Source organism: Notechis scutatus, chromosome 2, assembly GCF_049901735.1.
Source record: "Notechis scutatus isolate UNSWTSFEM ecotype Mainland chromosome 2, rNotScu1.2, whole genome shotgun sequence".
Classification (NCBI taxonomy): domain Eukaryota; kingdom Metazoa; phylum Chordata; class Lepidosauria; order Squamata; family Elapidae; genus Notechis; species Notechis scutatus.
The window spans coordinates 265,281,534-265,309,206 of NC_142010.1; the positions used below are offsets into that span (position 1 = coordinate 265,281,534).

Here is a 27,673-nt window from a genome sequence, read left to right on the forward strand (position 1 = left end):
TAGAAATACAAAGGATTCCATTTAATTCATTCGTATCAAACAGTGGCATTTGCAATGCCAGCCTTATTTATTACAGCCCTGTTTACAAATACTGCCAAACAATGACAGCAATTATACAAGAGGTGTATTAATTTCATTTTTTTAAAAAAAACAAATACCTGGAAATACAGTACAGATGTTAAACTTTACAGATCGTTTGGGAAATCCATAATTTAAGGAAGCTTGTATCCCACTGGCAATATAAAATTTTCTCCGTGTGTCTGTGTGTGTCTTACATGGCTTCAGTGGAAGTGCTTTTTTTTTTTTTTGAAAGGATGGATCCAGATAAATTTTTATTGATTTCATTTGTATTCTGCCTGTATTATATTAACAAATAATTCCAGTTAGCGAATATATCTAATACTCCTTCCTCCTCCTCCTCCTCCTCCTCCTCCTCCTCCTCCTCCTCCTCCTCCTCCTCCTCCTCCTCCTCCTCCTCCTCCTCCTTTCCCCACAACAACCAACCTGTGAATGACTGGCCCAAGGTCATTCAACCAGCTTTTGTGCCTAAAGTAGAAACTAGAACTCACAGCCCCCTGGTGATTGGCCCAGAGTCACCCAGCTGGCTTTCATAGCTAAGGCAGAACTAAAATTCATCATCTCCTGGTTTTTAGCCTGTTGCCTTAACCACTAGAATAAACTGGCTCTCAAATAACTGGAGGTATTGCATGATGTTACTAATCTGTGCGTGGTTTTCTTCCCAGCTCTGATTGCACTATCCATTTGGAATTAAAAATAGCCCTATGTAAAAGACCTGGGCCAAAATTCAACACTCAATCTTGCCCCACCATAGTCTGCTTATGACCTCAGTCTCTTGGGTGTGAACGACACAGGGTAGCAGTCATTATGTGAAGATCTTTTCATAAATGCACGTTTAAAACAATGAACAAAAACAAGTTGAAGCAAGAATTAAATGTACACGGTTTCTCAGAAAGCAAAAGACTAAACAATTGGGATGAAGGTTATTTGTCTGGAATAATCAAGACAAATTTCTAGTTGTCTAGAAAGACATACAGTAATGATCCAACCCAACCCAACCCAAGGTCCCTTCCAACTGTCTTATTCTGTATCGTTGACTTTCACCCAAAACGTCTTGCAGAAAATCCAGCCCTTATAAATGAGTGGATTGAGACTATCTAGCTGTTCACAGCAGCTGTAATAGCTTTCTCCCCCCCCATCCTTCTCTCAAACCGCAGCCCCAAATGTATTTACAAAGATGAACCCATACCTTCCAAACCCATCTCATGCCAAAAGAAGCAGAAGCAACAGAGAAGACCAAAAGAGCAAACTTGTTAGGAATGACATAGTAAAAGAGGAGCCCCCAAGTAGCCAAAATATCCCACCTGGAAGCAGAACTATTGGTCAGGTGGGTCCTTCAAAACAAGCCAAGATAGATCATAATCCCCCAACAAGATACATGCATATTCACAGGCAGTTTCCTCCACCTGGTGATCTCCAGGTCTGCTGGGATTGCAATTCTCATTCTTCCCAGCCAACATGGTCAGCTCCAAGAGAAACCTGGGAAATTCTAGTTCTGAAACATCTGAAGGGAACTTGATGGGAGAAAGCTACCTTAATAGAAACATCAACATTCACAGGCAAACTCCAGATAACCTCCAAATCTGCAATTCCCATTTTCCAACATGATCAAAAAGGAACTGGGAATTCTAGTTCCAGAAAGAACTTGAGTGGGAGAAAGCTGCCTTAACAAAGGTAGACATGGACATTCCCCTGCAGTTCCCTCCACCTGGTGACCTCCAGATTGGATGGGCCTCCAATCCCCATCCTTCCCAGCTAGCATGTTGAAAGAGGAACCTGGGAATTCTAGTTCCAAAACACCTGAAGGTAACCTGATGGGAGAAAGCTGCCTTAACAACAACAACAAAAAAAAAACACACATCAAGGGTAGACAAAGAAGTAAGCATGAAGAAGACTCCAAAATCCTATTGGGTGAACATTTGACTTTCTTCTTTGGTTCTTTTCAGTTTTTTTTAAATTTTTATCATATATTTTTTTAAAAAAAAATTGTCCAGGGAGCAAGCGCGTAGCTTCAGACGTTGTCCCTCTGCTTCACATTGGACAGCTTGACGCTCTCCTCATCGTTGGATTCGGGAGGGGGTTCATCATGGCAACCTATCATCAGCTGGTAGACCAAAACACCTGCGATGGCACCCAGGAAGGGAGCAACAATAGGGATCCACCACCAGTGTCCAGAAGTCCTGTAAGAGATACAAGCAGAAGAAACGGTGAGAGGACATGCAGTTGGCTGGGTCAAGAGGAGACAATAGGGCTGAACTGTAAGGTCCTGGGTACTCTCTGAGCTGGATGGCCTTTCTGCAGATGTTTCATGACCCAACTAGGTAACATCATCAGGGCTAGAAGGGAGTGGAGTTTGTGGAGAGGAGGAGGGAGGAATTGTGGGGTCCTTGGTGCTCTCTGAGCTTGGTTGCTTCTTTGCAGATATTTCATGACCCAACTAGGTAACAGCATCAGTGCTGGAAGGGAGTGGGGTTTGTGGGAAGGAGGAGGAGAGGGAGGGAGGGAGGGAGGGAGGGAGGGGAGAAGAAGGAGGACTGTGAGGTCCTTAGTGCTCTCCAAACTTGGTTGTTTTCTTGCAGACATTTCATGACCCAACTAGGTACCATCATCAGTGCTAGAAGGGAGTGGAGTTTGTGGAAAGGAGGAGGAGAGGGAGGGAGAGGAAGGGAGGGGAGGAGGAGGAGGACTGTGAGATCCTTGGTGCTCTCCGAGTTTGGTTGTTTTCTTGCAGACATTTCATGACCCAACTAGGTCACATCATCAGTGCTACCAGTATCAGTAGTACCACTATCAGTAGCACTGAAGACGTGACCTAGTTGGGTCATGAAACCTCTGCCAACAAACAACCAAGCTCAGAGAGCACCGAGGACCCCACAGTTTCCCTCCTCTTCCTCCTCCTCCTTCCATAACCACGAAGGTCAGAGAGTACCAAGGAATTCACATTTGTATCTCCTCTCTACGCACCTCCCTCAATGACTTATTTCTCTTCATGCTTTTTAAAGTCATAGGAGGTCAGTTTTCCTCCCCCCCCCCGGCCCCCGACTTTGAACTATCTCCTCTTTCCACCAAATTGTACAACCAAACGTGAATTTTAGGATCCCTGCCTATCCACTTTTGGCCAGGATCCAGCAAAATGGTAGCATCTATGATTCGTTGGGCAATCATTAACAATGGAATTGTTCCTCGATTCCACACCCTGTCTCCATCGACTGTGCCTTCTAGAGATTTTCCTTGACACCGAACTTTGATCAATTGACATCCATCAATCAGAATAGAACTGGAAGGAACCTTGGAGGTCTTCTAGTCCAGCCCCCTGCTCAAGCAGAATACCTTATACCTTTTTTGGGCCTAACCTTTTTTTGGTCTCCTGTGCGCGCGTTTTCACGCTTGCGCTGCGTGCCAGCGCCCAGAAGGCAATGCGTGCCCCCTACACCCCCTACGCATGCGTGCTCACCCACCTACCCTTACCTGCACTGTGCCTCACCGCTGATTTTGGGCTGGTTTGAGGCCTTTTTCGGCTTCCCAGAGGCTTGAGGAAGGCTTCTGCAGGCTTTGCAGACCGAAAACTAAGCCCATTTAGTCACTTCCGGTATTTTTGGAGAAACAGGAAGTGATGAAACAGGGCTAGTTTTCAGCCTGCGAAGCCTGCAGAAGCCTTCCTCAAGCCTCTGGGAGGCCTAAAAGGCCTCAAACCCGCTGAAAATCAGCTGTGAGGCGCGCACATGCGCAGTAAGGTAAGTTTGCCTGCAGCTCACGTGCTGGCACAAATGGCTCTGCATGCCGCCTGTGGCACGTGTGCCATAGGTTTGCTATCACGGCCCTACACCATTTCAGACAAATGGCTGTCCAGTTTCTTCTTAAAAACTTCCAGTGATGAAGCACCCACAACTTCTGGATGACAAGTTGTCCCACTAATTAATTGTTGATTGTCAGGAAGTTCCTCCTTAGTTCTAGATGGCTTCTCTCCTTGGTTAGTTTCCACCCATTGTTTTTTCTCCTGCCTTCTGGTGCTTTGGAGAATAGTTTGACTCCCTCTTCTTTGTGGCAGCCCCTCAAATACTGGAACCCTGCTCTTATGTCCCCCCTATTCATTAGGTTCGCCAAACCCAACTCCTGCAACGGTTCTTCATATCTTTTAATGAAAGGACAGAAGGATAGAAGAGTTGAAAATGGACCTTGGAGGTCTTCTAGTCCAACCTCCTTCTCAAAGTTCAGTCCAGCCGCAAAAGCCACTTACGTGAAAACTTCGGTACCCCAGCCAGCAATGGCGGTGAAGAGACGGGGGCCAAAGTCTCGGGCCGGGTTGACGGCATAACCGGAATTGAAACCCATGGAGGTCCCAATGACCAGGATGACGAAGCCAACTGTGAAGGCCTCCAGACCTCTAGGCACAGGGTTGTTGAACGGGTCCACAATGGCCAGGACGCAAACGATCAACGCCGCAGTGCCAATGAACTGAGAAGAAAGAAGATTAAAAAGTGGGTGCCTCAAGGAAATAGGAATTCTTCTGTCTTCACAACTCCTGTGAGTGCCTTGACAATGACACCAAAGCAGTTTGCCATTCCCATACCTGTCTATCCTGCAGCCCTGGAATTTCCCCTCAAAATTTGCTGAAAAGACCTGACCGAGTTTAACTTCACATCCCAGGAAGCTACTGATGAGACATGGAATCATAGGGTTGGAAGGGACCAGGGGTGGTATTCTACCGGTTCAGACCGGTTTGGGAGAACTGGTTGTTACATTTGCATCTGGTTCACTAAATCGGTATTTGAACTGACCGGCTGGTCCCGCCCACCCCACCCCACCTCTCCCAGGAGTCTCCACATGGCCTATTTTCAATGCAGGTAAGTCAGAGTTCACGTGAAGGTTCTAGAAGCAGGGAAAACAGGCTTTCCAGAAGTACCAGAAGTCAGGAAGCCTCCAGACTCTGAGGAAGGTGAAAAACGGCCCTCCAAGAAGTTCTGGTAGGCCATACCCACCATAGCCACGTCCACCCAACAACCGGGCAGTGAACCATTTGCTGGGATTTTTGAATCTCACCCCTGGAAGGAACCTTGAAGGTCTTCTAGTCCAACCTACTATCCAAGGCAGAAGACCTTATACCACACACTTAGACCTTCTCCAGAAGGATCTGCCCCCAACCTGCCTTTTCAGGTGTCCCATCTATCGCCATCTATCCACCATGATGCTGTGTGTCTTCTTCTACTCTTACTTTCTACCTGTCCCAACATTACGGTCATCTCAGGAGGCTTAACAGAATGACAGAGTTGGAAGGGACCTTGGAGGTCTTCTAGTCCAATCCCCTGCTCAGGCAGGAAATCTTATACCCATGAGGGTGGTTCATTCTCCGAGCTTGTGGGTTGGTTTTTGAATGCTTCATTTCCAAGTTGGGAACATCTTCAGCGAAGTTTAGGGGAGTTTAAGTTTCTCCTAAACTCTGATGAAGATATTACCTAGCTTCAGGGGTGGGATTCTACAGGTTCGCACCTATTCGCTAGAACCGGTTGTTAACATTCTAAGCAGTTCGGAGAACCGGTTGTTAGAGGAAATTACTGGCCTAATCCTGTAAGGAAGGCAGGAAGGAAACATTCTGGTGTTGCTTACAGAAACTGCCTCTCCGTTAACCCTTATTACATTCTTGGCAGGACTAGACTTCCTGTCTCAGGAACTTCTCTGGAGTTATTTTTCCCTCCTTTGCTGGTCCTTTGCTTGTGTGGAGTGACCATTCAAAGTTACAATGGCACTGAAAAAAGTGACTTATGACCATTTTTCACACTTGCGACTGTTTCAGCATCCCCACAGTCATGAGAAGCCAGGCGAGGAGATGCATGCCTCGATGTGAGTGATATTGAGTTGGCCACGCCCAGCCAATAACATGGCCACCAAGCCACGTCCACCACCTAAGCCACACCCACCACCTAAGCCACGCCCACAGAACCGGTTGTTAAAAAATTTGAATCCCACCCCTGCCTAGCCTGGTAATGAAAATTTTGGAAACCAACCCACAAGCTCAGAGAACAAACCTTTACCCTCATCCTACACCCGAGCTACACCATTGCACACTTGTACCCTTTAGACAAAGGGTGTCCAATCTGAAAAACAACCTGTCAACTCATGAAATCCTGACACATCCAGTGTTGGAGCACCTACAACTTCTGAAGGAAAGCCAGAAACCCTCTACCATTCCAGGCAAATGGTTGCCCAACCTCATCTTAAAGACCTCCAGTGATGGGTTAATTGTTCCCACCAACAGGAAATTTCTCCTTAATTCTAGGTTGCTTCTCTCCTTGATTAGTTACCACCTGTTGCTTCTTGTCCTGCCTTCAGGGGCTTTGGAGAATAGCTTGACTCCCTCTTCTTTGGGGCAGCCCCGTAGATGTTGGAACACCCCTATCATGTCACCCCCCTAGTTCTTCTTTTCATTAAACTAGGCTTTGCTTAATGGGCCCTAAATATGACATTTGTGCCTTACCTGGTCAAAAAACCCATTGACGGAATTCAAGTGTTCCGAAGGATAGGTGGCAAAGATGCCCGCTGTCCCGTTGGGGCCCACTACGAAGAGTTGGTTTTCACCGAATGCCCAGATGGCATCTGGAAAAAGGGATCAAAATAGAGAATTGAACCACCCAGAATTCCTTCACCCATCACTGCAAAAGAAGCTTCCTTTTTATGACCTTTTGAGAGCTATATGCGATGAACTTCCAGTTTAATATACGCACATTTTAAAGTGACAATAAAGTTATTCTAAGTCTTTTTACGTGTGTGCAACCCAGGTAAAAATGAGACAGCTCTTGGATACGCGCAGACGTAATCCTCATGTTTTTTGACTATCAGACACGCCTGGGCAGAGAATACCCATGAAGATAATTCAGCCTTTTTTTGACTCTTCCTATCACAATGAGAAGTTTTGAACCTTGCCCTGCTAAACAAAGGTGTCTTGTCATGTCCACAAGGATCAATAAAACTGATAGGGCCACGAGAGTTGACACAAGCAGCTTAGATGCTTTGCAGTCCAATATGAATTCAACATTTCTTTCGCCTAGCCCACGCAGGTAAGATAGGGACTTTGCAAATCAAAAATGTTCTTGTTTCAATGGAAAGAAACGTTTGTAGCTCAGGGTTAAACTGTGGAGTCCTTGGTGCTCCCTGAGGTTGGTTGTTTTCTTGCAGACATTTTATGACTCAACTAGGGAACATCATCAGTGCTAGAAGGGAGTGGGGTTTATGGAGAGGAGGTGGAGGAGGTGGAAGAGGAGGAGGAGGAGGAGGATTGTGGGGTCTTTAATGCGCTCTAATCTTTGTTGTTTTCTTGCAGACATTTCATGGCCCAACTAAGTAACATCATCAGTGCTAGAAGGGAGTGGAATTTGTTCTCTGTTTATGTATTTGTTTATTTGAATTTTTTCAGCTCATCTGGATCTGATGCTCATTTGTCAGTAGATCCCACCAGCAGGAGAAAGGGACTGAAACCAGGAATCAATTCAGGATTATTGCAGACATGCTGCAGAATGCTAGCTCTCCATTTCTATGCATGGGGAGATGTATCTCATTAAGATAGACCTCCTAGCCTTTGGATGATGACATGAACTACCTAGATAGTTTTCAGGAATTTGGAGGCAAGTTCCTCAGGGTTCCTCTGTGATTTCAGGGTTACCTGAGTACTACAAATGGTTTCCGTACTCTGAAATCTTTCTGGAAATCGGTTCTGGAAATGACTACAGAAACCATTTGCACCACTCAGGTAACCCTGAGGACACAGATAAACCTCCAAGTGGCCTCAACAACCCTCTAAAAAGGATGCAAATGACCAGCTGTCTGCAAGGAGTATAAAATCCTTCCCTTCCCCACCATCCAGTCAGAGCTGAAGAAGCTTCTGGGATGAGAAGTGAAATGTCTTTAGAGAAAAACCAGAAAGTCCAGTTGCCTCTTGGGAAAAAAGCACCTTTGGGACAACCATGACTTGAGAATCTTTATAGACCTTTGGAAGAAAGGAAATTGGGGCCACCTTGCAGAAGATGGAGGCCGAAGGAGAAGGATGCCGGCCCATGAACCGACAAAGAAAGAAGTCCTTGAATTGACTCACCAAAATATAAGCCGAACACGATGCCCGCTCCGAGAAATGCTCCAATGGTTTGCGCGAGGGCGTAAACCGGAAGTTTGATCCAAGGTTCCCGAGCCATGAAGCACATCGCAAAAGTGACCGCCGGGTTCAAATGACCACCTATGAAAAATATCCCACGGTTATGTCAAAAAGTAAAACATACGTGGTTTTAGATCTAAAACCAGAAATGTTTTTTTGTTAGGTATAGCACCAGAAAATTATAACAAAGGGAATACATATTTAATAGTGTTGACAGCGGCGAGAATTGTATTTGCACAATATTGAAAGAATGAGGATACTCCTACACATGAGAACATAATCAAAAAGAGATTAGACTGTGCAGGGATGGATAGATTGATGCTAAAAATAAAGGACAAGGAAGACACAGAATATTTCTCAACATGGGATTTGTTTGATCAGTGGTTAGAAAATAGAAGTAGAAATTAGAAGATAAAACATTTTTATTATTATATATGTACCGGTAAACAATATATTATTATTGCTATTATTATCTTTATCATTATTAATATTAATATTAGCTTCCACTTAGCAATGGAAATTGTGGCCTCCATTGTGGCCATAAATCAAGTACTAACTGTAAAACCACGGGCAGCACCCACAGTCACATAATCCTTTTTTTTTTTTAATACAGTGTATCGTCAGGGCATCTCATTTACAGAAAAGCAAAGAAAGAACAAAAAGGAATATTAACATATAGTAATAGTGTAACAGAATAGTTTTAACTAGATTTCTCTTTATCTTAGCTTATTTGTAGTTCTGCTGGTTATATTGGCATACTAGCTCGATACCCGTGCTTTGCCACGAAACTATGTGGTCGGGCTTAGTTTTGGCGGGAGGAAAATAAGGGGGAGAAAATTCTGCCTCTGTCTACCAGCATCCATTGGTATTCACCTGGCTAGTGTCCTGTCAGTGTGTGAGAGAGTTGAGGGCTGTTTGGAAAGTGAAACAGTATTTGCTGTGTGAGCATGAAGGAGACAGTAAGGAGCCTGGACATGGCTTAGCTCAACTGTTCTGGACTAAAGCTGCTTGGTGCTGTAAAAACAAAACTGAAACTGAGACTCCTCTCCTCTGCTTGTGTTTTGCATTTGGAAGAGATTTCTTTTCAGGTGGGGAGGGGGGAGTAGAACTCCTTAGCATCAGAGCGTGTTAATAATAATATAGGAAATACTCTAAATGCTCTGATGGTCATTTAGAAAAATCCTTTCTTAGGGAGCCCCTAGAAGCCAAGAGGAACATAACGTGCCAAATTTCAAGTTTGTAGGCTTTACAGTTCTGGAGATTTTGTGATGATGCGTGAGGGACATTTCACTTTTATATATATAGATTTATAATTATAAACCTTCTTTATATTTAGTTCATACATAGCAATCACCTTTCTTCATCTAATTTTCTCCTCTTATCTCTAACCACTCATAAAATCTATTCCGTGTTAAGTAATATTCTGTATCTTCTTTGTCCTTTGTTTTTAATGTCAATCTATCCATCTCGGCACAGTCCAATATTTTCCGAACTACATCCTCCTCTGATGGAGTGCCACAATCACATAATCCTGACTGACAACATTTTTGCCGAAAACGACATTGACTTCTGGTTTTAAAATGCTCCGTACCAACCACGGACTGTGATGTTCAGTGAACAAGTACAGCATGCATTCTATGACATCCGTGTTTGCTGAATGGCTGTTGCCCTTAAAGGATCATAAAATCAAGTCGATCACGTGGTAAAGCCACTTTGCAATTGTCATGACTTACAACCGTAATGGGCAAAGACTCCGTTAAGGTCATAATTTGAGGACTACTGAACTCAGGTGAGACTCTGGGATACAAGGGTGTAACGCGGGCCTTTGCATAATCCTTGCCTGCGTGTTTTGTGGTTCAGGCTGGTTTGCCGTGAATGCCAAGATACGGCCCAATTGAGCCGTCCAAGCAAAACAGGCAACAAGGAACTTTATTTTATCTTGAACTGGATTAGTGAATGAACCCATTGTCTGGATGCTCTCAAGCCTCCCCTTTGCCAACCCCGCGCTTTCTCTGCCTGCTAAAAGGAGAAGTTTGTCTGAACCCTCCCCTTGCAAACCAGGCTAAGAATGGGGTTCAAAAGGATTAGGCATGGACGAGCAGTTAATACATCGCTCGTTTTTAATCGTTGCATTTTAAACCAGGCGCCATTTCTGCATTGCCTGTGGAAGAAGAGGGAACAAGAAATGATGGAAGGAAAGAAGAGAGGGAGGGAAAGGATGGAGAGGGGAGGAGAGGGGAGGAGAAGAGAAGGGTATGGTAAGGAAAGGAAAGGAAAGGAAAGGAAAGGAAAGGAAAGGAAAGGAAAGGAAAGGAAAGGAAAGGAAAGGAAGGAGGAAAGGAGAGGGGGAAGGGAAGGGAGGGAAGGGAAGAGAAGAAGGAATGGAGAGGAGGGAAGGAAGGGAAGGGGAAGGGAAGGGAAGGGAAGGGAAGGGAAGGAAGGGAAGGAAGGAAGGAAGGAAGGAAGGAAGGAAGGAAGGAAGGAAGGAAGGAAGGAAGGAAGGGAGGGAGGGAGGAAGGGAGGAAGGAAGGAAGGAAGGAAGGAAGGAAGGAAGGAAGGAAGGAAGGAAGGAAGGAAGGAAGGAAGGAAGGAAGGAAGGAAGGAAGGAAGGAAGGAAGGAAAGGAAAGGAAAGGAAGGGAAGGGAAGGAAGGAAAGGGAAGGAAAAGAAGGGAAGAAGGAAAGGAGAGGAGGGAAGGGAAGGGAGGGAAGGGAAGAGAAGAGGGAATGGAGAGGAGGGAAGGGAAGGGAAGGAAGAAAGGAAAGGAAAGGAAAGGAAGATAGAAGGAAAAAGGGAAGGGAAGAGATGGGAAGGAAAGGAAGATAGAAGGAAGAAGGGGAGAGAAGGGAAGGGAAGAGAAGGGGATGACAGGGAAGAGAAGGGAAGGGAAAGAAAAGAAAGAAAGATAGAAGGAAGAAGGGGAGAGAAGGGAAGGGAAGAGAAGGGGATGGGAGGGAAGAGAAGGAAAGGAAGATCGAAAGAAGAAGGGAAGGAAACAGAAGGGAAGGGAAGGGAAAAAGGAAAATCTGCACTGCTGAGGATGGGAGCTGCCAGTCTTGTGGTACATAAAGTGGCTGACCATAGGTGTCTGTGAGATCCATCAGGGCGTCATACCTGAGATTTGTCCAGCAATCAGAATTCCAAGCGTCACGGCAAACCCGAAGGCCAAGTTGACTGTCAGGAAGCGGGCGTGACTCCCTTTGCTGAGCACGAGTTGGGCCACCGAACCACAGCCGAACATCTGAAAAGAAGGAAGAAACTCGGTGATGTCCAGATTTGAAGCCTCAGGAAAGCAAGGGCTAGACTAGAAGACCTCCAAGGTCCCAGCTCTATGCAATCCTAACTATGTAATTTATGTAATTTTTGTGCAAGTTCTTATTGCAAAAGGTGACACCTAGGTTCCTACAGGTGGTCCTTGGGTTACGACCAATTCCCCCAGCGACCATTCAAACTTACAATGGACCCTCCCCTCCAACAGTACTTATGATCCGAAGTTATGACAGCTGCCTTCCCCGTGGTCATGTGACCAAATTACCACTGAATTAGAACTGTTTGCAGAGTCCTGTTGTCACAGGACCTCAAGTTACAACGTTTTCCCCCCTGAAAACTGGCCAAAACTCCCCATGGTAAACAATGGGGCTCATTTAACGACTGCCAATTCACTTAAGGACTGTGGTGATTCACTTAATGACCGGTGTAAAAAAAAAGGTTGTAAAATCAGAGGTCAGTAGAATGGGTGACCTGCTTCACGATGGTCGTGACTTACAACCGTATGAAGCAGGCTCCCTTATGGTCATAAGTCGAGGATTACCTGAGGTTGAAACACAAGGCAATAACAGCTGAATTTTTGTCCCCAGATCAGAGCATTGTATATTGCTTGCTCTAGCATATTCTTACATAGTGCAAATATTATATATATAAAAGCAAAATACCCCTCACGCATCATCACAAAATCTCCAGAACCATAAAGCCTACAAACTTGAAATTTGGCCCGTAGGTTCCTCTTGGCTTCTAGGGGCTCCCTAAGAAAGGATTTTTCCAAATGACCATCAGAGCATTAGTATTTCCTATATTATTATCAACACGCTCTGATGCTAAGGAGTTCTACTCCCCCTCCCCACCTGAAAATAAATCTCTTCCAAAGGCAAAACACAAGCAGAGGAGAGGAGGTTCAGTTTCACTTTCACAGCAGCACCAAGCAGCTTTAGTACAGAACAGTTGAGCTAAGCCACGCCCAGGCTCCTTGCTGTCTCCTTGCTCACACAGCAAATACTCTTTCAGTTTCCAAACAGCCCTCAACTCTCTCACACACTGACAGGATGCTAGCCAAATAAATACCAATGGATGCTGGTAGGCAGAGGCACCCCTTTATTTTCCTTCCCAAAAACTAAGTCCGACCACTTGGTTTCGTAGCGAAGCACGGATATCGAGCTAGAATCTGATATTTTTTTTAAAGCAAGCAATAGAATGTATGTAGATAGTCCTTGACTTACAACACTTAATTTAGTGACCATTCAAAAATACAATGGCTGCCAGGATTCCAGCAGTTACCCCCATTTAAATCCTGAGTCTCGAGCCAAACGTCCAAAGGATTTATTGGGAGTTAACATGTCCAGCACTGCCTGGGTGTAGCCGACTCTGAGACACATTATGCATTTGTCACCCTTGACCCTGGTTTTCCCTCCAGCCCTCTGGGTATATCGTAATTCATATTCTCCAATGGGACACGTCCATAGCCCAGAGTCATCAATCATGCTCTCCAGTTAGAATTTTTCGGGGCAGAAACTTCAGTCACCTAGTTACTTTGAAAACATTTATGGAATGCACTTTTGATTTCCAAGCTGCCGCACTGCTCCCCCCTCCCTTTCTGTTGGCAAGTCTTAAAAAAACCATAGAAATATTTTATGAGTTGACATTGGCACTGAAAAAGTGACTCATGACCGGGTTTTTTTGCCCTTATGCTATTTCCAGCATCCCCATGGTGACGTGATCAACATTTCTGATACTTGGCAACTGACTCATGTTTATGACGGTCACGGGATCCCCCTTTTACGACCGTCTGAGGAGCCAAGTTCAATGCGTACGACGGATTCATGTAACAACTGTGTGGTTCATTGAACAGCTGCATTGATTCACTAAACAACGGTGACCAGGAAGGGTCATACAATGGAGCCAAATTCACTGACCCAGCATCTCAGTTAGCCACAGAACTATATTGTGCTCCATTGTAGTCAAAAGGTCTACCCACAAAGGATTTACGGAGAGTTTTTAACCAAGAAAGCGGGGGGGGGGGGGAGTTTCCATTTTATTTCAGGTTCTTATGCAATCAAAGTCTTGTTTCCTCTCAGGTTACTTTCTTCCTCCTCCTTCTGACCAGGAGATTAAATTTCACTCCTTGTAGCAGAGGATTTTAAAAAATAGCTGTTTGTCCTTGAGCTTTAAACAAAAAAAAAAAAAAGGACTTTGAATCATATTCTTTTTGCCATTTATTATGTCAGACGATAATCTTATTTGAAAGAAAATAAGATTATCGTCTGACATAATACATAGCAAAAAGAATGTGATAAAGGACTTTCTTGTACAAGGTGTGGACAGGATAAGATTTCCCGTGGGCGCCCTTCCATACGTTTGACTTTGGTACAACAGCGATGACAACAAGGCCCAGTTGGGCTGGACGGAAAGCTGCCAAAGAAGTTGAGTTAATCAAAGCTGTCATGTTTCAGGCTGTCAAAAAACAATGGCTGTGCAATCTGAGAAAGGCTAAAGAAGAATGGCGTGCACAATTGAGCAATAAATCAAAGGTGGGTGCAAACTTGAAATCTGGAAGAGGGCCGAGTGAAATCGTACAGAGCTGAATAACGAGAGCTGGAAGGGACCTTGGAGGTCTTCTAGTCCAACCCAATGCTCAGGCAGGAAACCCTATACCCGTGAGGGTGAACCTAGGTGGCACGCAGAGCCATTTGTGTGGGCACGTGAGCTCCAGCCAAACTTAACTGCACATCACATGCATGCGCTTCTCAGCTGATTTTCGGCCCGCTTGAGGCCGTTTTTGTCCTCCCGGAGGCTCGAGGGAAGCCTCTGCAGCCTCAGGAGGCCGAAAAACGGGCCTTCTGGAAATACTGGAAGTGTCAAAACGGGGCCGTTTTTCGGCCTCCTGAGGCTGCAGAGGCTTCCTTTGAGTCTCAGGGAGGCCAAAAAAGGCCTCAAACAGGCCCAAGATCAGCTGGGAGGCATGCGCAGTGCAGGTAAGAGGGTGTGGAGGGGGTATTGCGCGTGCATGCGCAGGGGGGGGGGCAGGACACATTGCATTGTGGGTGCCGGCATGCGCACACATGCTATCACGCGCACAGACACTTTCGGCACGCCGCAACAAAAAGATTCGCCATCGCTGGCCTATATCATTTCAGACAAAGGGCTGTCCAATCTGTTCTTTAAAATCTGTACTGTTGAACAGTAGCGGGATTCCAAATGGCGCACTACCAGTTCTGCACTCAAAGATCGCCTTCCGTGAGGGGAGCTGTTTTTTTTAGCTCCGCTGAGGCAAATCAACTCAGCTAAAAATCAATAGAATATAGGATGAGAAAGGGAGGCTGCGGGGCCAGTCAGAGGTGGGTTTTGCTGGTTCTCCAAACTGGTCCAAATTTCTGCTACCAGTATGTCAGAACCAGTCCGAACCAGCTGAATATCACCTCTGGTGTTGAAGCACCCACAACTTCTGGTGGCAAGCAGTTCCACTGGTTGATTATCCTCACTGTCACAGCTCTAGGTTGCTTCTCTCTCCTTGATTAGTTTCCATTTGTTGTCTTCTTGTCCTGCCTTCAGGCGCTTTGGATAATAGGTTGACCCCCTCTTCTTTGGGGCAGCCCTCAAATATCGGCAAACTGCTATCATGTCACCCCTAATCTTTCTCTTTGTTAGGCTAGTCAGATCGTGCAACCGTTCTTCATATATTTTAGCCTTCAGCCCCCTAATCATCTCAGTTGCTCTTTTCTGCACTTTCCCCCCCCCCCTCCGAAGTCTTAACTTCTTTTTTATAATATGGTAACCAAAACTGGATGCAGTTTTCCAGGTGTGGCCTTACTATCTATCTTCTATCTAGGTTCTATCTTGGCCTATAATTCATTCCTCCCTGTCCTAATGAATTCACTGCCTTCCTCTTGATCTACTGCTTTACAAAATGCATATCAATGCACCAAGTCCTGCATTGCGAGTAGGTTTTGCCCAAGCGCATGGGAAGTTAGTCTCTTCCCTTTTTCTGTGCCATCTTCACTTGGAAATCTTTTCAGGACCTTTTTACAACATAAGAAAGAGAATCTCCTTGGGAAGCCATTGCTACGTTCAACGCTCTGATTTTGCATTGTTAAATGGGCCAAAGCAGAGGTGGTATTCAGCAGGTTCTGACCAGTTCTGGAGAACAGGTAGCGGAAATTTTGAGTAGTTCGGAGAACCGGCAAATCCCACCTCTGACTGGCCCCGCCTCATCTATTCACCACCTCCCGAGTCCCAGTTGATTGGCTGGGTCTTTGGTTGCCCTGAACAGGAGAATGGAGCTGGAAAGCAGGTTAGTGGAGAGGGAATGGGATTTTGCAGTAACCTTCCCCTACCACGCCCACCAAGCCACGCCCTGGTAGTAAACAATTTTGAATCCCACCACTGGGCCAAAGGTTTTTGTTTTTTTTAAATAGTTGGCCTGTGGCAGGAAAATTAAAATCTGTCCTGCTTCTTCAGGTCACAACTCCGTGTTAGTTTTATGCTCAGGTAGTCTTTAGAGACCAATTAAAAGAACGTGTCGATCCTGGGTTCAAACAAAGTTATACTATATCCATTTACCCAGCTCCCTGGAAAAGGCTAGGAAAGAATGTCATTTCTGCACTCCTCAGCGGCTCGTGCCTTTTTTGACTCCAATTTCTTCGTCTCCCAGGATGCAAACTTTCATAGTATCCACCATCTGAGACAGCCAGGGGTGGGATTCTACAGGTTTGCACCTATTCGCTAGAACCGGTTGTTAACATTCTAAGCAGTTTGGAGAACCAGTTGTTAGAAGAAATTACTGGTCTAATCCTGTAAGGAAGGCAGGAAGGAAACATTCTGGTGTTGCTTACAGAAACTGCCTCTCCGTTAACCCTTATTACGTTCTTGGCAGGACTAGACTTCCTGTCTCAGGAATGTCTCTGGAGTTGTTTTTCCCCTCCTTTGCTGGTACTTTGCTTGTGTGGAGAGACCATTCAAAGTTACAATGGCACTGAAAAAAGTGACTTATGACCATTTTTCACACTTATGACTATTGCAGCATCCCCACAGTCACGAGAGGCCAGGCGAGGAGATGCGTGCCACGATGTGAGTGATATTGAGTTGGCCACGCCCAGCAATAACATGACCACCAAGCCATGCCCACCAACTAAGCCACGCCCACAGAACCGGTTGTTAAAAAATTTGGATCCCACCCCTGGAGACAGCCATCTTTGTTTGGGAGACTTCCTCTCAACCCACCTACCCCAAAGACCTTGATTTTTTGTAGTGTACCACACTGGTTCAACATCTCCAAGATTGGCCATGCTGTGTGGGGCATTATTATTGTGGACAACACCTGTGTGACTTTTCACACAGAGCTGCCCTGTTTGAAAGCTGACAAAATCCACTGCACTGGACACAACCACTTCATGGTTTAAGCTAGTGATTCTCAACTTCAACAACAAGATATGTGGACCAACTGTGTGGAATTATCCAACCAGCATGCTGGCTTCATGTCCTTCAAACACTCCTATTCCAAACTGTTTTGCTTCTGAACTTCACTAAGCAGTCCATGACCCTGGGATCTTCTGAAGACAGAAGTCCTGATCAACTCAAACTTCCTTGGTTTCTTAAGATGAGCTAGCTTTGGAGTTCTAGTTGCAAGTTCCTGAAGTTATCCTTCGGTCCTTCATCTCAAGAAGGCATCTAGTTTAACCTTCCAACTTTCCACCTCAAGGGACGTACCCTCAATATGTTATAATGTATGCAAAACAGTTCTAGAAAAGGGAGATTCAAAGTCAAGATCGCAGCAGATACCTCTGTAGAAAGTCAGCACCCATCCCACGCCTAGAAGAATAAATTATTTTGAGAAATATTAAAAAGGCAGAATATTATATTTCCCTGGATGAGAAATGGAGAAACATGCTCTTGGAAAGCAGCCCCTACCTTCCTTAATAGCCCACAGCAGATGTCAGCACTGAAGAGATAAAGAGATAGATAGCTCTATTCATAAGTAAATACCCTCACCCAAAGGTAGGATTAGCCCTCAGCCACAATAGGAATTCCCCAACAAGCCCCTTCGTTGCATCAGCCAAACTTTAACCAAATTTATCTCAGACAAACTCCTAGGATTTGTACAAGGCCCCATGGGAGCCTGACAACAGCCAATAGAATACATGTTCTTGCACAGGAACAGGAAGCTCAAGTGCAAAGCCCAAGAGAAGGTATAAAAAACCCAGCCACTCTCAACTCTATGTGGTCAGCTGCCCAGAATCACCCATGTGCTTCTGCTTCATCATTAAACCATCTTTCCAATCAGAGCCTCCATTTTGTCTCCATTTTGTCTTCCAGCCTCCATTTTGTCTCCGGGGCTTTTGTCCCTATTTGGAACTGAACCAGATGGATATTTCTTCCAACAGCTTCAAGGTTTTAGCTCAGGGGTGTCCAACCTTGGCAACTTTTAAAAGACTGGTGGGTTTCAACTCCAGATGTCAACCTGGGGAGTTGAAAGTCCAGAGGTCTTTAAAAAGTTGCCAAGGTTGTCCAACCTTGCCGTAGTCCAGCCCAATTCTGGGATTCTCCAGTATGTTCTCCACCCATTAGGTATCTCACCGCTGTTGTTCTGTTAAGCGCCCAAAACGAACCAAAATCAAGACACCCAAGAGTTTGCTAAGCCAGTCACAAAGCAAACGTTGGGTCCCACCCCTCGTCTTGATCCAGGTTGAACTCCTCCTGGGTGACACCGCCCTTCCCAAAAATAAGAATAATAAGAGGCAAGGAAAGAGGGGAGCATGTACCCACACGAACCCTGGGAGCTCTGCTTGCAACACCGCCATTAAATCATCTTTATCCCCGCCCCTCCATCTCCCCTTTCAACAGCTGCCCCACCTTGCCTAGAGGGGTGCAGTGGGGAACACAGACAAAAACACCTGCAGAATTCAGTTTGTGTAACCCTGCCTTGGGATAGATCGTAAAATGCCAAAGAAGCCAGGTGGGTTCCTTCCAAAATTAATCTTCCCGTATTCCAGTTCTCCCAAATTCATTAAAAGCTGTTAATAGATTTTATCTCCAAGAGGTGGAGCGGTTCTTTTCTAAGTCTAGCATCAGGCGCACCCTGAAAAAAAAAATTCTGCTTTTTTTCTTTTCTTTTTTCCTTTCCCCCTCCAAGCCTTCAAGAGTTCCTTTTGTTCTTCTGGGGACGCGATAGGGATCTTCCCGTATATGCAGCTTCGTTAATTAAACTTGGCACCAGGGAAATCTTTCTAGAGACAGGATAATTGTGCCAGGGTTGGGCAAGGAAGCAGGCGTTCACCGGGAGTTTCACGGTGTTGTGTTTTCCAACACAACACCGTGCCTAGAGGCTCTGAACCTAGAAGATTGGTTTATGTCAAATAAGCACAATGAGGCCTTGAAATCTGATTTTGCAAAAATATTATAATAATAATTGTGCAAACTTACAGCAACGTTAAGTCCGAACTGAGTATTTCTCAACCTTAGCAGTTTTAAGCTGCGTGGACTTCGACTCCCAGAATTCCCCAGCTGGCTTGCTGGCTGGGGAATTCTGGGAGTCAAGTACACACAACTTAAAAGAGCTTCAGCGTAGTTTGCTTCTAAGTAGACTCAGAAGCAATTTTAGACTGCAATCCTTTTGGAACTCTTTTTCCAAACAGATATATTCATACTAGCTTGATACCTGTGCTTCGCTACGAAACTATGTGATCGGACTTAGTTTTTGGGAGAGGAAAATAAGGAGGAAAAATTTCTGCCTCTGCCTACCAGCCTCCATCAGCATTCATCTGGCTAATGTCCTGTCAGTGTGTGAGAGAGTTGAGGATTGTTTGGAAACTGAAAGAGTATTTGCTGTGTGAGCAAGGAGACAGCAAGGAGCCTGGGCATGGCTTAGCTCAACTGTTCTGTACTAAAGCTGCTTGGTGCTGCTGTGAAAATAAAACTGAAACTCCTCTCCTCTGCTTGTGTTTTGCATTTGGAGCAGATTTCTTTTCAGGGAGGGGGAGTAGAACTCCTTAGCATCAGAGCGTGTTAATAATAATAATATAGGAAATACTCTAAATGTTCTGATGGTCATTTCTTAGTGAGCACCTAAAAGCCAAGAAGAGCATAGGTGCCAAATTTCAAGTTCGTAGGCTTTACGGTTCTGGAGATTTTGTGATGATGCATGAGTCGTATTTTGCTTTTATATATAGATATAGATAGATTATTATCCATCCAATTAATATTTGTACTGTCTGTGTCACAAACACAAACAGGTTGCCCCAACTCATTGCAAAATATTTTCAATTAAATTGTGTTTTTATTGATCAGTAGATTCAATCAACCAGTTGATTAAAATCTCAAACCTAATCCCCTCCCAATTGATTAACTCTTTTAAAACTTTCTTGGGCTCAAACCAACATTGTTGCTGTTGGCAGAAACAGCAAAAAGGCCTGTTGAAATTTCTGCTGAGTCTCCTTTACTTTTGGCATTTTAATTTCCCTGTCCTTCCTTGCCGCAGTTCGCACTTCTTGTTCTTTTATACCTAGAGGGAATCCTTGACTTACGACCACAATTGAGCCCAGAATTTATGTCGGCAAGTGAGAAATTTGTGAAGTGATTCCGCCCCATTTTACGACTTTTCTTGTTACATTTGTTAAGTCAGTCACGGCAGTGGTTAAATTAGTACTTTTTTCAGTGTCGTAATTTTTAAAGGTCACCAAATGAACTGTTGTAAGTTCAATTTGTGGGGGTGGGGGGATCCTGCCCATTACAATTGAGAGATTGATTTTTTTTTTAGGCTATTTTAAAATGCATGGACTTCAATTCCCAGAATTCCCCAGCTAATTCTAATAATAAAAATGCATATATCTTACAGTGGCTGAAATTGAAAAACTCTAATGATCCCCTATTCTTCCTTTCAACTATTCAGACTTGGACAAATATAAACTCTTGGCTCTTCCAACATCTATTTTTTTATTTTTTTAAAAATCTATTTACCCTTCCTTCTTTTTCTTCCTTGAAATATCTTCTTGCAATCCAACAACCCCAATTGAATACCAAACTCTATGGAACTTATCGTGTTTTCCTCTCCTACCCTCAAAATTCTCCTGCAAAGTTCTCAACATTTTTTTTTTTAAAAAAAGGCAAGTTAGAACATAGAATCATAGGGGTGGAAGAGACCTTAAAAGGTCTTCTAGTCCAACCCACTAACCAAAGAATTCCATCCTGGTCCAATCTTTTCTTGAAAACCTCCAGTGATGGAGCACCCACAACTCCAGAAGGAAACTGTTCCATAGTTTGCTGGTCGTATAACAGAATAACAGAACTGAATAACAAGAGTTGGAAGGGGCCTTGGAGGTCTTCTAGTCCAACCCTCTGCTCAGGCAGGAAACCCTTATACCACTCCAAACAAATGGTTGTCTAATCTTTCTTCAAAACTTCCAGTGTTGGAGCATCCACAACGTCTGGAGAGAACTGTTCTACTGGTTAATTGTCCTCACTGTTAGAAAATTTATCCTAGTTCTAGGTTAATTCTCTCCTTGATTAGTTTCCACTCATTGCTTCTTCTCCTGCCTTCTGGTGCTTTGGAGAATAGCTTGATCCCCCCTTTTTTTGTGGCAACCTCTCAGATATTGGAAGATGCTATCATGTCATCCCAAGACCTTTTCTTTGTTAAACTAGTTACTAAACATTCCCAATTCCAACAACCGTTCTTCGTATGTTTTAGCCTCCAGTCCTCTAATGGGCATTTTAACCTTTAAAGATCTACAGAGGTCGGTAAAGACCGCAGAACTGACTTAACTCAGGACCAAAAGGGGTTCAAAAAATATTTAGGACAGGAAATAGAATACAAACTGGAACTATTTTTACTAGGAATTATGACAGAGAGATATAGCAAAGAGGAGACCTCTCTAATAGTACATATTTTCACGGCAGCAAGAATGGGTTTTGCTCAACAATGGAAAGATAGAGAAATTCCAATAAAGAAAATACTGATTGATAGATTGACTCTGGAATTGAAAAACAAAAACAAGACAGAATATTACAAGATATGGAATAAATTTTATCCATGGTGGGAACAGAAAGGAAGGACCCAGGATAAAAAATGAGTAGGATTTGTAGAATGGGTAAATGAAGCTACATAAATAAGTAGGGTGGAATATGATGGATAAGATCATGGATATAAGTTAACTACAAAATATAGAAATGTATGTAAGACCTGCACCATAAATTATAGTATGCATGGCAAAAAGGAACGTCAGGAAGATCACACCATGGCCAATGTTTTAATAATTTAATCAATAAAATATTTTTTTAAAAAAATGTTTAGGGCAAACCCAGAAGCAAAGAAAGTTTGTTGAGGGCTTCAGCAAGAGAACATGGTATCAAACTGCTGTTTGCAGAGAAGTAAGAAATTACTTAAGCAGTTTGGCTGTAGCCCATGGAACAATCCTTATTGCTCTTTAGGAATTTGGCCTTCAGGGAAGATAGGAGATAATTTTATTACCAAAGATAGGAGATAATTTTATTACCGCCCCGTTGCTAGCGAAATATTTCTTTCTTTGTCAGATTGCCAGTTAATTATCTGGGGTGAAAGCTGAGGACAGCTATGGTTATCCATCAAATCAACTGAAGCATGATGCCAGAAGCATATATCCAAAGGGCTGGGCCTTCTTTCTGCCCTGAATTTCCCACAATATGTTCCTCAGAGCTGGGTGAGAATTTTTCCAGGCCATGTGCAGAGTGTCTCAATCTGCAGAGCAGTGTCTCCCACAAACAACACCCATACTCCAAAAAGCCCCACAACCCTCTAAAACTTACACTTTGGTTTTTGAACTTTCTTTCTTTCCTTCTTTCCTTCCTTTCTCTTTCTTTTTCTTTCTTTCTTACTTCCTTTCTTTCTTTTCCTTCCTTCCTTTCCTTTCTTCTTTCCTTCCTTTCTCTTTCTTTCTTTTTCTTCCTTCCTTCCTTTCTCTTTCTTTCTTTCTCCTTCTTCCTTCCTTCCTCTTTCTTTTCCTTCCTTCCTTCCTTTTTTCCTTCCTTCCTTCCTTCCTTCCTTCCTTCCTTTCTCTTCTTTCTTTTGCTTCCTTCCTTCTTTTCTTCTTTTCTTCCTTCCTTCCTTCCTTTCTTCCTTCCTTCTTTCTTTTCAACTTTCATTCCCCTGGCATTGCTTGAAACAGTTTAAAATTGGATTTAAAAATCCAGAAATGGAAAATGTGGCGGTTTTTTTGGAGCTCGCTTTGTAATAATGCTTCACCCAGTTTTATGCACACTTTTAGCCTTGTTGAAGCTCACACTTAAGAGAAAGGCAGTTATCAGGCATGTATGTGCCTTCAGTTCTACCAAGAGAAATGCAGCTGTCTGCGAAAATCATAGGCAGTAGCATTTTCTACTTTGGGACAAGATTTTATGCTGACAATTCCCATTTCGGGTCTTAGGAATAAGTGGGATTCAAATTTATTTATTGCTTTATTTGTGGAGCGCTTGGTACTTTCTGTGTGCAGTTATTTCCTTGCAGATGTTTTATGAGCCAATTATACTATACTATATTGTACTTTACAACTATATTTATTATACAATAATACTTATTAATGATTATTTATTATGTCATAATTATGCAATATTTGAGGGGCCTTTCCAACTCTCTTATTTTATATTCTAACTAAGCAATGCCCTCAGTGATAAAAAAGGGATTGGGGTTTGCTCTTTGTTCTGAGTTGGCTACCAATCAAGAAATTACCAAGAACATTCACACCAACTCCAGTATATAAACAGAGAGCATCCACTCACCTATGATGTTCCTGTAATGACCCAGAGTATCTCAGAATTATAACAAAACCCAAAACGTAACTAAAAGTCCTTTAATACCTTCAGCTTGGCTTCACTGTTGAATTGTTCACAGTGGAGGAGTAAACTATTTTCAAAATAACATTTCAAAGGAAAGAAACACTGTTCACAGTCAAAGAGCTGATGATGAAGCAAAGAATAAAAACAAACCGCACTGGATAAAGTTCCACGACAGACCAGGATAGATAATTGCCAACTTCAGGAAGATAACCAGGGACAGTCCGTTGGAAGAACACCAACCAAGATAAACCTTCTTTAGGAATAAAACACTAATTTGTCTCCAGCGTCTGTTAGCACGCAGGTCCACACTCTTATGCAAATCTCCCACCTGGAACCCACGAAGGGGATCATGGCCCTCTCCTCCCGAGTAGACCACGTTTTATCCTGATCCTCTCCTCCCTGCGTGCCCTAGGATGGAGCATCTAGAATCTTACAGTCCTCCTCCTCCTCCTCCTCCCCTTCGCAAACCCCACTCCTTTCTATCCCTGATGATTTTCCCCCACTGGGCCACGAAACGTCTGCAAGCCAACCACCCCATTCAAATCTTCACGTAGATTTATTTACAAGATTCAAAACAGAAAACCTTGAATTACGCTGTCTTCGGTCTGATTTAAGCATGGTATATAAAATCATACCTTGGAATGTCCTACCTGTCAATGAATACTTCAGCTTCAACCATAACAACACAAGAGCACACAATAGATACAAACTCAAGGTTAATCGCACCAAACTTGATTGCAGGAAATACGACTTCAGCAATAGAGTGGTCAATGTCTGGAATACTCTACCCGACTCTGTAGTCTCTTCCCAAACCCCAAAAACTTTAACCTTAGACTGTCTACTATTGACCTCACCCCTTTCCTAAGAGGCCTGTAGGAGGCGTGCATAAGCGCACCAACGTGCCTACCGTCCCTGTCCTATTGTTTCTCTTATTCTTCTTTTATTTTTCTTATATGTACCCATTTCATGTATTCACAACTATGTATACATTTATACTTATTATCTTGTAAACAATTGGCAAATCAAATAAATAAAATAAATAAATAAATAAAAACAGATTCCCATCTTATCCCAGAATCTGGGCGGCACCCAATAGGATCGCGATAATGGGCTTCGGCTCCATTGATTTCCAGGAATGGCTCTGCATAAGGGAGCAGGAGGAGGAGGGTAAAAGAAACAATGCGTCAACAGTGGGGTGCATCGGTGCACACGGGCATGGCTGAGATCGCGACGCCCTGACGCCCTGCTATTTCTTCAGCGTGGTTGGTTTTCAGCTTTTGCAAACATCTCAGCTATTCCTTGAATAGATCTCCCCCCTCCCCACCTTCTTCTTCCAACGGAGCGAGGAAGCTCAGACCCCAAACCCTGGGGGGGAAAAAAAGCAACTCAGACTCAAATTTGGTCTGCAAATATCGTTCACTTCTCTCCGAGGTTCTCAGAAAAGTTTACTTAAAACAGGAAAACAAAGAATCACCCTTCCTTCAGAATAGAATAGAACAGAACAGAACAGAACAGAACAGAACAGAACAGAAAAAAGAATAGAATAGAATGAATAGAATAGAATAGAATAGAATAGAATAGAATAGAATAGAATAGAATATGGAATAGAATAGTAGAGTAGAGGAATAGAGAATAGGAATAGGAATAGGAATAGGAATAGGAATAGGAATAGGAGAGTGAGGAATAGGAATAGGGTGGAAGAGTAGAGTAGAATAGAATAGAAAAGGAATTAGGAATTAGGAATTAGGAATTAATTAGGAATTTAGAATGGAATGGAATAGAGTAGAGTAGAGTAGAGTAGAAAAGGAATAGGAATAGGAATAGGAATAGAGTTGAGTAGAGTAGAGTAGAGTAGAGTAGAGTAGAGTAGAGTAGAATAAAATAGCAAAGGAATTAGGAATTAATTAGGAATTTAGAATGGAATGGAGTAGAATAGAGTAGAGCAGAATAGGAATAGGAATAGGAATAGGAATAGGAATAGGAATAGGAATAGGAATAGGGTAGGGTAGGGTAGAGTAGAGTAGAGTAGTAGAGTAGAGTAGATAATATGGAATGGAATGGAATGGAATGGAATAGAATAACAGAATTGAAAGGGACCTTGGAGGTCTTCTAGTCCACCCCCCTGCCTAAGCAGGAAACCCTATACCCCTTCAGATTTCATCACCCACTCATGTTACAGGGCGGGATTAAAATACTCAAAGGTTCCCAGATCCTTTGCTAGAGACAATGGATTGAGTTTGGCCAATGAGTTTGGCCAATGAGACTCAAAGCCCACAGGTAGTCCTCGATAAATAGGTGCAAAACCTCGCAAAGTTGCCAACCGGTGACAAATGGGATGTTTGGGGAATGTGTGGGGGTACTAAGGTGATCGCTCTCAAACAAAACTTAAACAGGAGGAGACCCAACTTATTCATAGGAATTAGCTTGCGAAGTTAGCAGTTTTTCTCTCCTTCTTCCCTTCCGTCCCTTTTTCTTTCCTTTCTTCTCTTTCTTTATCTTACCTTCCTTCTGCTCCCTGCCTCTCTCTCTCTCTCTCTCCTTCCTCTCTCTCTCTTTCCTCCCTTCCCTTCCCTTTCTCTCTCTCTTTTTCTTTCCCTTCCCTTTCTCTCTCTCTCTCCTCATTTCCCTTCCTTTCTCTCCTCTTCCTTCCCTTGCTCTCTCTCTCCTTCTTTCCCTTTCCTTTCTCTCTCTTTCTTCCCTTCTTTTCTCTCTCTCTCCTTCTTTCCCCTTCTCTCCTCTTCCTTCCCTTGCGCTCTCTCCTTCTTTCCCTTTCCTTTCTCTCTCTCTTTTCCCTTTCTCTCTCCTCCTTTTTCTTCCTTTCTCTCCCCTTCCTTCCCTTCTCTCTCTCTTTCTTTCCATTGTCTCTCTCTCTCTGGTGGCGACCGCTGATCTATACGAAGTAATCTGAATTCTGGAAGAAGCTGGAAGAGCCCTTTCAAGAAATTCAAACTTTTTGACACCCAATGTGCAAACTTTCTTATTAGACAGAACCTTTCAACAGTGCTTAACTGATCTCTGTGAAACCCCAAGGCTAGCCTGTTCGAAAGAGTCGATTTTTGAAAGGATTTTCAATTCTTCATCACTGCTGGAAGCAAATTCACAATGGGCACAACTAGCGGTGATTTTCAGTTGCTGGCTGCATTCACACAACAGTCTGAGCCTGCTTCTTAAGCAAGCCCATTTCCTAGGTTAGAACAGTACCTCCCACCCAAAATTAACCAAACAGGTTGGATGTCAATAGAGTAGATATTCAGCCAGAGTAAAAACAGACCAAGATTAACACTAACCAAGAATCTTGCCTTGTGTGAACAGAGCAGGAGATCTTTAGTGAATTATTCCAGGTTATTCCTGCCATACTCCATCAGGGCATTTCATTGTGCCACAGAGAGTAAAACCTCCAATACACCCATTATTTCTCCCCTTCTCTTTCTCCTCCTCCTCCTCCTTCTCCTCCTTTCTCTCTCATTTTTCTCCTTCTCTTTCTTCTCCTCCTTCTCCCTTTCCTCTCCTTCTTCTCCTCTTTTTCCCTTTCTCCTCTTCATGGTTCTTCTCCTCCTCACCTGCCACCACTGCCCTCATTTCTCTTTCTCCCTCTCCTTTCCCTCCCATTATTCTCCTCTTTCTCCTTTCCCCTCCTCCTCCTCCTCCTCCTCTTCATCCTCCACCACAAACCCTCATTTCTCCTTCTCTCTTCACCTTCTCCTTTCCTTCTTTCTTCTCCTTCTCTTCTCCCCTCCCTCTTGATCCTCCTCCTCCTTCTCATTCTCCATTACTATCATAATTTCTCCTCCTTCTCCTTTTCTCTTCTTTTTCTCCTTCTTGTTCTCCTCCTCCTCCTCTCTTCTGTTTCTCCTCCTCCTCCCTTTCTCTTCTTTTTCTCCTTCTTGTTCTCCTCCTCCTCCTCCCTTTCTCTTCTTTTTCTCCTTCTTGTTCTCTCCCCTCCCTTTCTCTTCTTTTCTCCTCTCCTTCTCTTCCTCCTTCTTCCCACCTTCTTCCCCACCCAGCCCCCATCCATTTACGTACCACCAAGATCAGGGTGCCCAGGCATTCAGCCAGGGCCTGCCGGAGCAACTTATTTCTGATCCGCAGCCTCGATCCAATGACTGACAGCACTTCCTTCTGCCTCCCCATGGCTCCTGGAGTTCGCAGGTGCTTGGTTCTGAACTTCTCAGCCACAGCTCTCTGGGGCTCATGTTCAGAATCCAGACCTTCCCCAGCTTATAAGCAGGTGGAGATGTCCTGGATCCACCCTCCCCCGTGTGCTCCTTTGCCCTGTGGCTGCCGCTTGTGCACACCCACGCCCTGACACACCCACTGCACAGCCTTGTACGGAGTGGTGTGCGGTTTTCTCTCTCTTCCTTTTTCTCCTCTTCTTGTCAGCAAC

At 43.9% G+C, this 27,673-nt stretch overlaps 1 protein-coding gene across 2 annotated transcripts; it reads right to left on the reverse strand.

Annotated features, from left to right (window-relative positions):
• On the reverse strand, nucleotides 1-27,673 carry LOC113426353 (aquaporin-3). Of its 2 annotated transcripts, none has more exons than XM_087958710.1 (7): nucleotides 27,313-27,673; nucleotides 11,332-11,458; nucleotides 8,162-8,299; nucleotides 6,551-6,669; nucleotides 4,316-4,533; nucleotides 811-2,258; nucleotides 1-448 (listed from the first exon to the last, which is right to left on the reverse strand). In XM_087958710.1, the coding sequence occupies exons 1-6, from the start codon at nucleotides 27,418-27,420 to the stop codon at nucleotides 2,090-2,092; spliced, it is 879 nt and encodes a 292-aa protein (XP_087814836.1). In that variant the 5' UTR covers nucleotides 27,421-27,673; the 3' UTR covers nucleotides 1-448; nucleotides 811-2,089. The 2 variants fall into 2 exon arrangements, with proteins under 2 accessions (XP_087814836.1, XP_087814837.1); XM_087958711.1 differs by having other exon boundaries at nucleotides 1-454.